Consider the following 15175-nt stretch of genomic DNA (forward strand, 5'->3'; position numbering starts at 1 on the left):
TTGAACGTTTTTTAAGTTGGGGATAAAACTTTATTCAACTTCACTTTGCAAGTTTGACAAAAAACTGCGAAACTTTTCTTCAGTTACTGATGAAATAACGCACCAGGAAGAGGTTGCCTCTTTCTTTCCACAGGAAACTGCAAGGCCTGTTGAATGTTTGCAGCATGTTTTTATTCCGAAGGTTAAATTAGTTGAAACTAAGATTCAAGTACTTTGCAGTCTTATCTCTTCATGTTTATTCAAGGTATATTGTTGTAAATAGTTGTAAAAGTGTATAAAGCCGATTCCTTATGAAAGAAAATAATGTAACAAGTAAAATGTGCTTTTCCCCACAGTTTTCAGTAATTAAGTGAAATTTCAGGAAATTTCAGTTTTAAGTCATTTGCATTATTGGAAGGATTTTCATTTGATAGCATGACACAATTTCTTATATAAAACATTTTCTGAGATTTCAAATTGTGATTTATACGGGATGTTCATTCGCTCAACTACTACGTCAAAACTTGAGCATTGATTTATTTGCCTCCTATACTAGCGTCACTTAACCTTCGGTCAAGTGTTCACAGAAGGACGATCTTATACCTCTGTTGGTTCTTCCTTTATCATCAAGATTTGATGCGATAAACCAGGTAAAGCTGTTGCAGCACACTACAACGACCTGAGCTCCGCGCTCAAGGGGATGCTTGAGGACATTCTCAAAATAGCTCAAACACCTCAAAAGGTTTTTCACTATCATAGCGAATCTTGCAACAGTCGGCTCGATGAATACATGGGCCTGGTACAGTATTAAATTCTTCTGTTTCGTTTTCTTGGTTCCAAAAAGTCCAGTAGTGCCTAAAGTTTCTCGTTAATTTTGCAGCCCTTCTCTCGGCGGCCCTCCCTAAATATGCTGTGCAAGCCTGGGGTGGACAAAGCTAAAAAAAAACCACACAACGCCAGGCTATATCCAACAGGTTTATTTGGAAGCACTAGCTTTCGGAGTGTTGCTACCTGATGAATAAGCAGCGCTCGGAAAACTGGTGTTACCAAATAAACCTGTTGGACTATAACCTGATGTTGCATGTTTTTTTTAACTTTGTCTTCCCTAAATATGAGTAGATTGTATATAAATTGTTTTGGCCTGATTCGGCACTGGGTCTTCAGTGATTTGTACAACGCATCAATGGCGTTATTCGATTGAAAATAATAACGTATCCACTTTTGCAGATAATACAAATCCAAACGTGAATGCAGAAAGCTTGGAGGCAGAGGGCACAAACAGGCTGAAAATACATAAAGAGGGTTTAACTGAATCCTAATAAGCTCAATGTGGACAAATATGAAGCAGCCACTTGTCAAAATAAATAACAAAGCAGAATATTTATAACCTATATGAAAATTCGAAATGTTAATGCCATAAAGTTTTCAGTGTACTAATATTGGGCATACAGAAGTAATCTACAAGGCGAAAGTGAGGTCTGGAGATGCTGGAGATCAGAGCTGAAAATGTGTTGCTGGAAAAGCGCAGCAGGTCAGGCAGCATCCAAGGAACAGGAGATTCGACGTTTCGGGCATGAGCCCTTCTTCAGGAATGGAGAAGGGCTTATGCCCGAAATGTCGAATGTCCTGTTCCTTGGATGCTGCCTGACCTGTTGCGCTTTTCCAGCAACACATTTTCAGCTCATACAGAAGTAATTACAGCAAACAATTTGCAACGCAAGTGGTTTGGAGAGTAAGAAAAAGTCACTCTCGCTCTAATTGCATGAGAGTAGTCTATGGGTGTGGGAGAAGCTTGTCGGGTGATACATTGCATGGCTTGGGCTTCATATTTATAGAAGGATATCATTGCGTTACAGCTGCTACAGGGAAGGGTCATGTGATAATTTTCTGGAGACACAGGGTCGGCCTAAGTTGTGAGGCTGAGAACATTGCGTCCATATTTTCAGGAGATCTGTGCAAATTCTGAAGGGCCTTGAGCTGCTAAACACTGAAAATGCGAAGTCTGGTATCTTTCAACCAGAAATCGGACATCAAAGTCTCAATTCAAAGTGAAACAAATGACTTTATTTTGTCATCAACACCTTTTTGAAAAACAATGAAGACTAAACTACTGTAAAACATTTGCAAAGGCGCTGATTTGTGGTATGTTGAAATATTAAACGTTTACCACTTCATTGATTATTTGCATGTTGCTATAGAATTGTTGCACAATTAACAATGACTGCAATTTATGTGGAACAGAATCAATAAGCATGATCTGAACTTGCAATTAACTATGAATAAAGAGGCAATCGGAAGGTAGAGGGGAAATCATTCTGCTGCCAGTGCCCGTGGGCTGTTACCACAATGAGGGCAAGTGAGCAGATGTGGGGGATGTAAAGGCCTGAAGTCTATTTGCATCTTTCTCGCATCCATGACCTGCTCTCTCCTGCTCCCGCAGGTCATGCTCAGCAGTAGATAATCCGGCGCCGGGTCGCTGCGGGACTAAATTGCAACCGCTGTCACTTAAGCGACTCTCTCATGCACATGAACGCATTCTAAACTTGCTGGCAGAGTAGACACAAGCACTTGTGTCTATCGAGGCTGAATGCAACATTCTGATTAAAGACGGCCTGCGATCAGTTTCCAACCCCAAAACATTTAACTCTTTTTGGAACAAATTAGGCTTTCCCCAAAGCATCTGTTACTTTCTGCAATAGGTTATCACTGTCTCATTCGTAAAACGTGTGCAACTGCGGCTCTAACTTCTTGACATGCATCTGACGTGACCTATGTGTTGATGAATAACGTGAAACGTGTACTTCCAAATTTGCAGGGGTATCGCTGTCTGTTGTTGCGAGCGACAGACAAAGGGAGCGCCCCCTGCTGCTCCCTTTCATGATGTCTCGTTTTCTCCTTCAAAACACTTCCATATGACATTGTGGAAAACCCACAACAGGAACAACAGGAACAACATTTCATTGTAGACACTAAGCAGCTGTCACTGCTGAATTACTGCCGTCACTAATTGATATCCCCATTGATCCCGTGGACTGCTCAGAGAATTGCATTTATAATTATTAGATATAACTAATTTTCTTGTTGATTCGTAATTCCCTCTTTCAGTTCGTGACATCTTCCTTGTACTTAGAGCCATACATCACGGAAACAGACCTTTCGGCTGAAAAAGTCCCTCATCTTCACCATGGATATCCAATCCCTCTACACCTCCATCCGCCACGACCAGGCCGTCCAAGCCCTCCTTTTTTTTTCCTCTCCAGACGTCCCCAACAGTACCCTTCCACCGACACTCTCATTCGTTTGGCCGAACTGGTCCTCATCCTTAACAATTTCTCCTTTGAATCTCCCCCTTCCTCCAGACCAAAGGGTTAGCCATGGGCCCACGTATGGGCCCCAGCTATGCCTGTCTCTTTGTTGGCTACGTAGAACAGTTAATCTTCCGTAATTACACCGGCACCACTTCCCACCTTTTACTCCCCTACATTGATGACTGCATTGGCTCCATCTCGTGCTCCCGCGAGGAGGTTGAGCAATTCATCAACTTCACCAACACATTCCACCCTGACCTTAAATTTACCTGGACCATCTCTGACACCTCCCTCCCCTTCCTGGACCTCTCCATCTCCATTAGTGATGACCGACTTCACACGGACATTTTTTTACAAACCCACCGACTCCCACAGCTACCTGGATTACACCTCTTCGCACCCTATCTCTTGCAAAAATGCCATCCAACATTCCCAATTCCTCCGCCTCTGTCGTATCTGCTCCCAGGAGGACCAATTCCACCATAGAACATACCAGATGGCCTCCTTCTTTAGAGACCGCAATTTCCCTTCCCATGTGGTTAAAGATGTCCTCTAACGCATCTCGTCCACATCCCGCACCTCCGCCCTCAGACCACACCCCTCCAACCGTAACAAGGACAGAATGCCTCTGGTGCTCACCTTCCACCCTACCAACTTTTGCATAAACCAAATCATCCGCTGACATTTCTGCCACCTCCAAAAAGACCCCAACACCAGGGATATATTTCTCTCCCCACCCTTTTCTGCCTTCCGCAAAGACCGTTCCCTCGGTGACTACCTGGTCAGGTCCACGCCCCGCTATGACCCACCCTCCCATCCTGGCACTTTCCCCTGCCACCGCAGGGACTGTAAAACCTGTGCTCATACCTCCTCCCTAACCTCTATCCAAGACCCTAAAGGAGCCTTCCACAGCCATCAAACTTTTACCTGCACATCCACTAATATCATTTATTCTGTCCGTTGCTCCCGATGCTGTCTCTTCTACATTGGGGAGACTGGGCGCCTCCTAGCAGAGCGCTTTAGGGAACATCTCTGAGATACCCACACCAATTAACCACACCGCCCCGTGGCCCAACATTTCAACTCCCCCTCCCACTCTCCCGAGGACATGGAGGTCATAGGCCACCTTCACCGCCGCTCCCTCACCACCAGATGCCTGGAGGAAGAACGCCTCATCTTCCGCCTCGGAACACTTCAACCCCAAGGCATCAATGTGGACTTCAACAGCTTCCCCATTTCCCCTTCCCCCACCTCATCCTAGTTTCAAACTTCCAGTTCCACACTGTCCCCATGCCTTGTCAGGACTTGCCCAACCGGCTTATCTTCTTTTCCACCTATCCACTCCACCCTCTCCTCCCTGACCTATCACCTTCATCTCCTCCCCCACTTTCCAATTGTACTCTATACTACTCTCTCCCCACCCCACCCTGCTCTAGCTTACCTCTCCATGCTTCCAGCTCACTGCCTTTATTCCTGATGAAGGGCTTTTGCCCAAAACATTGATTTCGCTGCTCGTTGGATGCTGCCTGAACTGCTTTGCTCTTCCAGCAGCACTGATCCAGAATCTGGTTTCCAGCATCTGCAGTCATTGTTTTTCCCTACCTGGAAAAGTCCATGCCGAATGTAATTCCAAATTAAACTCGTCCCACTTGACTACGATTGGCTCATATACCACAAAACAGTTCCTATTTATTTGCGTATCCACATGTCTTTTATATTTTGGAATTGTACCCACATGCACCATGTCCTTTGGAAGTTCATTCCACACTTGAACGACACTCTTGTGTAAAACAGTTATCCCGAGTGTCTTTTTTGATTCTTTATCTCCTCAACTTCGGCACATGCCTCCTAGTCTTGAAATTCCCGACCATTGGGCCAATACACCTGCCATTCACCTTTTCTATGCCCCCCATGATTTTATAAATCTCTATAAGGTCACCCCTCAACTTCCTACACACCAATGCAGCCTATCCAGCCTCTTCCTGGAATTTAACCTCTCCATCCCTGACAAAATTCTGGTAAATCTCTTCTTAACCCTCTCCAGTTTAATGATAGCATACTTATGACAGGGCGATCAGAACTGTAGACAGCACGCCAGAAACGGCCTCACCAATGTACTACAAACCTCAACATGATGTCTCAACTCCCATACTCAAAGCTCTGAAGAATGAAGGCAAACGTCCTAAACGCATTCTTAACCACCCTGTCTGAATGTGACGCACACTTCAACCAATGATTCCCTAGCCTATCTATCCTACAACTATACCCAAGGTCCTACTTTTACTTGTATAAGTCCTGTCTTTGTTTTACCAAAATACAATACTTCGCATTTATCCAAATTAAAAACCATCTGCCAACTCCTGAGCTCATTGGCCTAATTCGTCAAGGTTTCTTTGCAATCATAGATAACCTTTTTTGTCCACTATGCTGTTCATGTTCATGTCATCCACAAACTTACTAATCATGCCTTTTATGTCCGATTTAATTCATTCATATAAGTGACAGACAAAAGTGGATCCAGGACTGAACCCTGCAGAACACCGTTTGTAACAGGCCTCCAGTTCGAAAAACAAACCTGCACCCTCACACTCTGTCTCCTACTGGAAAGGTAATTTTGTACCCAATTGGCAAGCTGACCCTGACTCCCATGTGTTCTGATTTAATTAATTAGTCTACACTGCAGAACCTTATCGAAGGCTTTGAAAATTTCAAGTAAATATCTTAACATTAGATGGAGCACTAGTTGGGAATCTGGAAAATTGCCGCCTCTCCCTGGCAGATCTTGTGATTCAAGAATGGTTTCCATGCCGGCCACCCGGATGGGACTTCATTTTAAGACGTGGGAAAACCGTGGCAATCCGGTCGGGATGTGGGGTGGGGCGGTGGGGAGGGGGGAATAATGTCAATGGTTTCAGTATATCTGCATTGGGAATTCTCACCCAGATCTGTGTGAATGCACTCAAGCAAAGAGCATGCTGTTGGTTAAAGCTCTGCTGTTGGTTTTACGCTCAGGCAATAATAGAAACCCTGTGGGACTATCAACAGTAAACCTTCAGATGAAATCCGATTAGAGGTGAAGTGATCTGAAACCTGGATGGTGTTCCCGGATTTGGACGAATGAGCCGCTCAATCCCTCAATGAAATTCAATAGCCACAAATCCCATTTCAGCCCTCCATAAGCCCCAACCAATCGGAATCTTTTTGGTATTTCGTTTCCGTTTCCAAAAGATCTGAACACAATTGGACAGCGCTGGGTTTTGAGAATGGGGTAGGGGCAGTTGTTGCGACTCGGGTACTGTGTTGTTGGAAAAGCACAGCAGGTCAGGCGGCATCCGAGGAGCATAAATATCGACGTTTCGGGCGGAGCCCTTCATCAGGAATGAGGCTGAGAGTCCTGGCTGTGGAGAGGTAGTTGGGAGTGGGTGTGGCTGGGGGGGAAGGTAGCTGGGAGGTGGTCGGAGGTGGGGGTGATGGTGATAGCCGGGCAGGTCATGAGGGCTGTGCTGAGCTCCAAGGTTGGAACTCGGGTAAAGTGGGGTGAGGGTAAATGAGGGAATTGGTCAAGTCCACATTGATGCCCTGGAGTTGAAGGGTCCCGAGGCGGAATATAAGGCATTCTTCCTCCAGGCTTGGGTGATGAGAGAGTGTCGATGAAGGAGGCGGAGGACCTGCGTGTCCTCAGCACCGTGGGAGGGGGAGTTGAAATGTTCGGCCACAGGGTGGTGGGGTTGATTGATGCGGGTGCCCTGGCGATGTTTCCTAAAGCGTTCTGCTCGTAGGTGTCCAGTCACCCAGTGTAGAGGAGACTGCATCGAGAGCAACGGATACAATAAATGACATGTCTGGAAGTGCAGCTGAAATTGTCCCATCTGTTAAAATCCTTCCCACCTATCCGCTCCACCCTCCCCTCCGACCTATCACCTTTACCCCCATCTCCGTCCGCCAATTGCACACCCAACTACCTTCTCCCAACCCTCTTCCATTTATCTCTCCATTCCCGACGCTCCCCGCCTCATTCCTGATGGCGGGCTCCGGCCCAAAAAGTGGATTTTCATGCTCTTTGCATGCTTCCTGACCTGCTGTGCTTTTCCAGTAACACACTCCAACTCTGATCTCCAGCATCTGCAGACTTCAATGTCTCCCTGCTAGTCTGGATGACCATCTACCAAACTGATCAGTTTTAAACACCTGGATTCCCTTCCGAGCTTCTAACGACAAGGCAGCATAAACCACAAACTTCACCCTGTCACCCTCAAAAGACCATCTGACAACCATGCTGTCCGGGCCGAGTGTTTGGTCTGCCCAGTGGAAAACTAAAGCTCAGTCAAAGAGCATTCAACTGAGATTCTGCGCCATTGACCCTCCAGAGTAAAAAGGAATGAAGATTAAAATCTTGATGACTGCACATCTTGCTCTTGATTGCATTTCATAGGATCACTCCCGCTATTTGCTGCTGGGTGAACTTTACAGATAACAGTAAGACGGATCAATTTTATTCAATGAGGTACATCCACAGGAACGTTTAAACTGTCAACTTTTAAATATGGAGTCATAGAATCATAAAGTACAGAAGATACCAACTGAACCATCGAGTCTCTGCACCTCATTTGAAGTGTGAAGAAAACAAAATTCATATACAAACCCTGTCAAAATGCCAAAGTCATTCAGTGGCTCTGATGGAGCACATTGGCTCAATCATTTAAAATAAGAAAAAGATTCACATTGCCTGAATAAATTACATACAGATTTAGTGGCAGATCAAATGAATTGCTAGGAATGTGCTTTCCTTGGACAGGTAAAAACAATGAGTGCAGATTTTGGAAACCAGATTCTGGATTAGTGGTGCTGGAAGAGCACAGCAGTTCAGGCAGCATCCGATGAGCAGTAAAATCGACGTTTCAGGCAAAAGCCCTTCATCAGGAATACAGGCAGAGAGCCTGAAGGATGGAGAGAGAAGTGAGAGGAGGGTGGGGGTGGGGAGAAAGTAGGATAGAGTACAATAGGTGAGTGGGGGAGTAGTTGAAGGTGATAGATCGGGGGAAGGGTGGAGTGGATAGGTGGAAAAGAAGATAGGCAGGTCATAGTCATAGAGTCATAAAGATGTATAGCATGGAAACAGACACTTCGGTCCAACCCGTCCATGCCGAACAGATATTGGAACCCAATCTAGTCCCACCTGCCAGCTCTCGGCCCATATCCCTCCAAACCCTTCCTATTCATATACCCATCCAAATGCCTCCTAAATATTGCAATTGTACCGGCCTCCACCACATCCTCTGGCAGCTCATTCCATACACGTACCACCCTCTGCGTGAAAACATCGCCCCTCAAATCTCTTTTATATCCTTCCCCTCTCACCCTGAACCTATGCCCTCTGGTTCTGGACTCCCCCACCCCATGGAAAAGACTTTGCCTATTTATCCTATCCATGCCCCTCATAATTTTGTAAACCTCAATAAGGTCACCCCTCAGCATCCGACACTCCAGGGAAAACAGCCCCAAACTGTTCAGCCTCTCCCTGTAGCTCAGATCCTCCAATCCTGGCAACATCCTTGTAAATCTTTTCTGAACCCTTTCAAGTTTCACAAGTCAGGACAAGTCATGGGGACAGTGCTGAGCTGGAAGTTTGGAACTGGGGTGAAGTGGAGGTGGGGGAAATGAGTAGATTCAGTGCAGAGGAAATGACCTCGGAGTTGCAGTGGGAGAGAGACTCCCTGAGATTCTTGTAGAGAGAGGAGGAAAACTTCTTCAAGGCAGCCATCCTTGCAAGAGGATTCGCAGTAGGGTTAAAATTAACGAGGTAAAAACAATGACTGCAGATGCTGGAACAGTAAAAAATTTACAAGTAAATGACAAACTTTGTTTCGGTCGTGCGTCAGGAAAGAGTGAGAGTAGTTAAATGCAATATTTATGTGCTCAATTTTATACTTGCTTGATGGTGAAATACATTTAACAAAGTTAAGAGTTCCACAACACCAGGTTCCAGTCCAACAGGTTTATTTGAAAGCACTAGCTTTCGGAGTGCGGCTCCTTTATCAGGTGATTGAAGGAGCAACACTCCAAAAGCTGCTGCTTCCAAATAAACATGTTGGACGATAACCTGACGTTGTACACCTCAGTTCAACACCGGCGACTTTAAATCATGACTACATTTAACAATGATGTTTTATCATTTCAAGGATGTAGGCATGTAAGGATTTTTCCTGTTTGCTCTAGAACGGAATTGAAGTCAGTCTCCTTTGCAACTGACTAAAAAATAAGTGCTTTGCAACCTGAAGTATCAAGTGTTTTTATTTTGGCAGTACAATGCTTTTCTTGAAGCAGCGATATTCTTACCTATCTGAGACCCTACAACACCAGAGGTTTTGATATAAAGTATAACTACCTGATCACATTGCTTGGATTGGTCAAGCTGCAGTTTGCTCCATGCTGGTTGAACCAGCGCAGCATGAACTATCCAGAGTGAAGAAGCAGAAAAGAGAGTGGACAATAAAAGAACGTAAACGAAACAATTCTAACATTAAGAAAAATCTACATGCAACTGATCAAATTGAACAAAACAGACAACAGTTTGGCATCATTGCTACAATCAAAAGATCTGTGACAGAGAACTTCGCACACTCTTATCACGTGAAGTTTTGATGTTCAGAATTTTGTTTTCCCTGACTATGTATTTTCACACATAACGTTTGCGTCAAGCCATGGTCTTTTGTCCGCCTTATTTGTGAATATGCCTGTACGTGAGCCTGTGTTTAGGGATTTAAATTGATATAATTAAGTTATCCTTGTTCTGTCATCAATTAAACAATAAGTGCTTGCCAATAATCAATGTTTCTGCTGTGCAAGTAAGATGTGAAATGTTTTTTTCATGAATAATACTCAGTGAGCAAATTGCTTGATTTAATGGATTGAATGGTTGAAATTAGGATTAATCCTAACCCAATCCTTTCTCTCAGGTTTCGAAATAGTGAAGCTCGATTATCGGCATTTGATTAATTTTAGTCCCAACTGGATCATGGCAAGCAGAACTGTGTACAATATTCTAAGCACTGCTTTACCGACGATTTTTAAAATGGCAAGAGTATCCCATTATTACTTGCCCAATATTTTTCCACTAATTTATAGTAAATTCTCGTTTGCGTTCACGGACAACAAGTGACATTGATATCGAATCCATTTATTGTCGAATAGATGGCCGTTCATTCTCTGCACTACGTTTATTCGTTAGTAATTAATAGCCCGTTTTTCGATTGTTTATCCGAATTTAAATTTACCAATGTACATTTCATCTGCATTCGAATCATGCATTGAATTGCTCTGTTTGACTGTGGAATTTGACATTTGGCGTTTAGATGCAATGTTATAAATATTTTGCACGGTCAAGCTCCGGAAGTCTTAAAGCACTGAAATCAAAACAGATTTGACTCATTTTGACAGAAATGAAAGACGCTGAAATGAATGCTGCCTTTGATGTTCGATCAATTGTTTTATTGAACTGTTAAACTGGGATAGATTCATAATGCTTCAATACTTAAGACACAATCACATTGTTCCTGTCTTTTATTCAGATGTAAGGTAATAATCATTGACATTTCAGTTAACACGGCACGTTTGTAAAAAACAGTTACTTTTACATCCGAAAGTTTCCCCCGCGATGAGCATTTTTTCAATTAACCGGAATACAAATAATTTCTACCGTATTGTTACATGGGAGGTATGAACAGGAATAAACAAGCTTTCTCAATTGAGACAAGTGGAGCTTCCGGAATCACATACAGCTCGATCTCGAGATACTTGTCTGAAACGGAGTTGCCTGAGTCTCATGTTTAACCCCACAGGAGTAACGCTCGTGTGAGTTCCACTCTGAGGCTGACAGGGTCAGATAGCTGCTCACACTGAATGTGTTGTCCGTCTCCTGCTGGATCCGACTGGTCTCCACACCGTTCCCCTTGACACTGCCATCTACCGTCCACTCAATCTCCACAGCGCCCGGGTTAAAACCGCTCACCAAACACACCAGGGTCGCCGTGTTCTTTTCCGTGATTTGAACCGATGAAGGCGGAAGGAGGGATACCGATGGTTCCCGCGGACCTGTTTAAAATAAATTAGGTTCATGTGAGTTAAAGGACTGCAATTTTTCAACATGAGATTTATTCTAAGATAATACAATTTAAATTATGTCAATCACGGAATGTAATGAATAGTTCACTTAATTTTGCGTGCACTTAATTGTACTATTAAATCCAAGAAGGACTGAATATGAGAGACTGCTTTTGTTTCGGTCTGACGAAATCATGTTGATCTTTAATTGCAGGCTGGAGTGTGGCAATGGATCTGACTAAGTCTGGAGAGAAGCTACTTTTGTGTCATTTTGTAACGGTATCCCTTGAAAAACAGGAGGAACACCTTAGTATTGATGCTGATAACACTTCATGCAGCTGCCATGGCTCTACAATGAGATACCAAGGTGCCCACCACGTTTAGAAATACTACTGATAATATGAAAAGTTGACATATGTTAAAGTTGTGTTGATTCGTTAACGTGAAGAAATTGTAATCAGTTTTATTGCAAGTGGATCGATCAATTATTGCTAATGTAAAATAGTTGATTAACAGCTCACTCTCATCTCGTCTTGATATTTAATGACATTTCCATCACATTATAACTCCGCTATCGATATTTGATGGTTATCATTGCCCGAAAACAAAACTATTCCAGCCATGTACTTAAGATGGTGACAAGAGCAGGGCAATGGGAGAATAACACAATTCCTGATTCCCCAAAACTGATCGGTCATTTAAATGCAGTTTCCACCACACTCTCCACACTCGGCATTACCCCATACAAAGCAGTCCATTTGACTGGCACCCCATCCACTCCATTAAACATGTGCGAGATGCACTGCAGCAACTCACCAAGGCTCTGACAAATATACTTTCCAAATTCTAAAACTCTACTAACTGGAAGGATATGGAAAGCAGGTGTATGGGAATACCACCATCTGCAAGTTCTCCAAAGCATATCCCACCCTGTACTGGAACTATATTGCCGCTAATTCACTGTAGCTGTATTTAACGCCAGGCATGCCCTTCCTTTTACACCAGCTGTACCCCCTCCTCAGCGTACACGTGCTGTGAAAGAATGGGGCGCATAAGAAGTCATAACAGACATATCATCAGAAAAGTGTAAACAGGCTGCCCTGTTTAAACATTAGAAATTGTTTTACCCTGTCACTAAGTCCAAAATCTCACCAATGCGCGCCCGTGCTGCTTGAATGGGAGATTTAAGTAGCTGCATCTCATCGAGCAAGGATTACCTCGCAGAGATACTGTGAGAAGCCATGTCTATTATTTCAGTCAATTAAATTTTCCCAATTACATTAATGCTGCATAGATTTTGTTTCGGATTCGGCCTTTTCTGATCACTGACATCGAAATCACCAGCCGCTGAGATCAGGAACAATCGGGGAAAGAACAGGAAATCTCTGTCAGTAGTGCACATTCTCATTGGAAATCACACAACACAAGTTTATAGTCCAACGGGTTTAATTGGAAGCACACTAGCTTTCGGAGCGACGCTCCTTCATCAGGTGATTGTCGCTCCCAAAGCTAGTGTGTTTTCAATTAAACCTGTTGGACTATAACCTGGTGTTGTGTGATTTTTAACTGTTTACTCCACAGTCCAACACCGGCATCTCCAATCATTCTCATAGAACTATTTGACGATATCAAGAATCCAAGTACAATGTAACGAGATGATCGAAAATGACTTCATGCTCATTTTCAGTTTAACAAGACACTACTAATTCAGAGTTTCACCAGGTTTTGTTGATTGCAATTAAGGCCAGCGAATGCGCCGCTAATTTCATTGCAATTCACATCCGATTCTTCAGGGAAGCAGTCATGCCTTATTTGTTTTGTCGCTTTGAGAATTTGGTCCGCCAGTTAGACAACACGTAACAAACTGCGGGAGTGTGGCGCTGGAAAAGCAAAGCCGCTCAGGCAGCATCCGAGGAGAAGGAGAATCGACGTTTGGGGCATAAGCCCTTCATCAGGAATGATGAGGGGCTTACACCCGAAACATCGATTCTCCAGCTGGCCTCATTCCTCATGAAGGTCTTTTGCAGAACCACACTCTCGACCCCTATCTACAGCATCAGCAATCCACAATTTCGAACTGAACTTCCGTGATAAATTGAAGTCGCGAGATTCAATACAACAGTAGTCTCCGTTAAGAAAGTTAAGGAAACCGAGAACCGAAAAAGTTGAGAGCTAATGTTACCTCTTCTTAACCGCTACCTCTACAGATGCTGCCAGATCTGCTGACGTTCTCCAGCAATTTTGTTTCAGATTTCCAGATTCCACAGCTCGTTCTTTTACTTGAAGCTAAAGTTACCACTAATTTTTGACTTTCCATTGCCCTTTGTGTTTGGAAGAGGGAATTTATATAGGGTTACCTTTCTCGCTTCGTCGATTAATTCAAGCAGCTGGCGTTGGGACACCATCATTTACTTATGGAAATCGTTACTATATCTTTGAGTAAAGTACTAAGGTAAAGGTCCATTCCTTCCGTACGCCGAGGAGAATCGCGGAACAGAAAAAAAGTGCCCTAAATATTTCACTAAAAATAACAAAGGACTCTGGAGGTCTGAGACGAAGACAGAAACTCCTGGAGAAACCTACCAGGTCTGGCATCACCTTTGGAGAGAAAGCAAAGTTAACGTTTGCAGTCCAGTTCTAATAAAGGCTCACCGGACTGGAATCGTCAACTCTGCTTTCTTCCCTCACACTTTACTAGACCTGCTGGGAGTTTCTCCAGCAATTTCAGCTTTTTTGTTTCTTAAACATGTTCCCGTCCACTGGCACAGAGACTATGGCGCCAATTGTTCTTCAGGCCGCTGAACAAACACTCAGCAGAATGCCTTATAAACCTGCAAGATTCGGTTCTTAACCAGTCAATGGACAGCTCCAGATAATTTGGAAAGAATTTATATTCTATTGTGAACAGAATGTTACAACTGTAGCAGATTAAAATGTAGGCATTCATAGTGTTTTGCTCTTAAACGGAATCAAGTTTTGAACTCTACAGGAAAAGGGGTTTTACTCACTGCCAACACTCAGCTTGGTGCCTGTGCCGAAGTAGCAGATGTTGCTTTTCCATATGGCACAGTAATAGTCCGCGACGTCTCCCGATTCAACTCCGCTGATACTTAAAGTTCCTGTGTTGCCGGAGACTGAGCCCGAAAACCGGTCTGGAACACCTGAGGCCCTGTTCGTGCTGCTGCCAGCGTTGTGATAAAGCAGATACCGAGGAGCGTTTCCAGATTTCTGCTGATACCAATTAATGTAGCTGGTCCCTAAGGAGGCACCCGACAAAGTGCAAGTAATCTGGACGGTCCCTCCGAGGGAAGTCGATTTTGAAGGCGGTTGGTTTACTGTAATCTCTGCGCTCGAAACTGGAGGAAGAAAGGCATCAAAAATCTTACTGCTGTGTACTTTGATCAATTATTGAAACGATTGAATATATACGCACTTGTAAGATCACACCAAACAATATTCACAAAATGGATTTCACAGTAAATCTAAATGTGAGAACACCCACCTGCAATGCAGAAACAGAAAATAACACGTGCCCAGTCAGACATGGTGAAAGGTTTAACCAGGCTGAGATGCATTGAGAGCTGTTTAACCAGATGGATTCAGTACCTGAAAGGTTCACTCTTTTAATAAGACCTGACACCGAGAAGGTGTTGCCCTCTACTGTTATGCAAATTAATATTTCCATCTCAACCAATCAGCCTCTGAAATCCAAAGACAATCTCAAAATCCCTTCAGAGAACAGCAAATACAAGCAAGGTTATAGAAAAGCAAAATGCAGCAGTTGCGGA

General features: G+C 43.7%; 1 protein-coding gene across 1 annotated transcript; it reads right to left on the reverse strand.

The window, feature by feature from the left end:
• Window positions 1-11055: 11055 nt before the first annotated feature.
• On the reverse strand, window positions 11056-14957 carry LOC132827407 (immunoglobulin lambda-1 light chain-like). The gene is made up of 3 exons (XM_060844075.1): window positions 14890-14957; window positions 14396-14743; window positions 11056-11378 (listed from the first exon to the last, which is right to left on the reverse strand). Exons 1-3 carry the CDS (start codon window positions 14930-14932, stop codon window positions 11056-11058), a joined length of 714 nt encoding a protein of 237 aa, XP_060700058.1. The 5' UTR covers window positions 14933-14957.
• Between the last annotated feature and the right edge of the window lie 218 nt (window positions 14958-15175).

Source organism: Hemiscyllium ocellatum, chromosome 24 (genome assembly GCF_020745735.1).
Source record: "Hemiscyllium ocellatum isolate sHemOce1 chromosome 24, sHemOce1.pat.X.cur, whole genome shotgun sequence".
Lineage (NCBI taxonomy): Eukaryota > Metazoa > Chordata > Chondrichthyes > Orectolobiformes > Hemiscylliidae > Hemiscyllium > Hemiscyllium ocellatum.

What these genes read in the sequence shown, in the direction of transcription:
- LOC132827407 (XM_060844075.1), bottom strand. Translation starts at nt 14,932, where the DNA reads ATGTCTGACTGGGCACGTGTTATTTTCTGTTTCTGCATTGCAG. An exon ending in TTTCTGTTTCTGCATTGCAG is followed by an intron (nt 14,744 to 14,889) that starts GTGGGTGTTCTC and finishes TTCTTCCTCCAG; the next exon opens with TTTCGAGCGCAGAGATTACA. An exon ending in CACCAAGCTGAGTGTTGGCA is followed by an intron (nt 11,379 to 14,395) that starts GTGAGTAAAACC and finishes TATTTTAAACAG; the next exon opens with GTCCGCGGGAACCATCGGTA.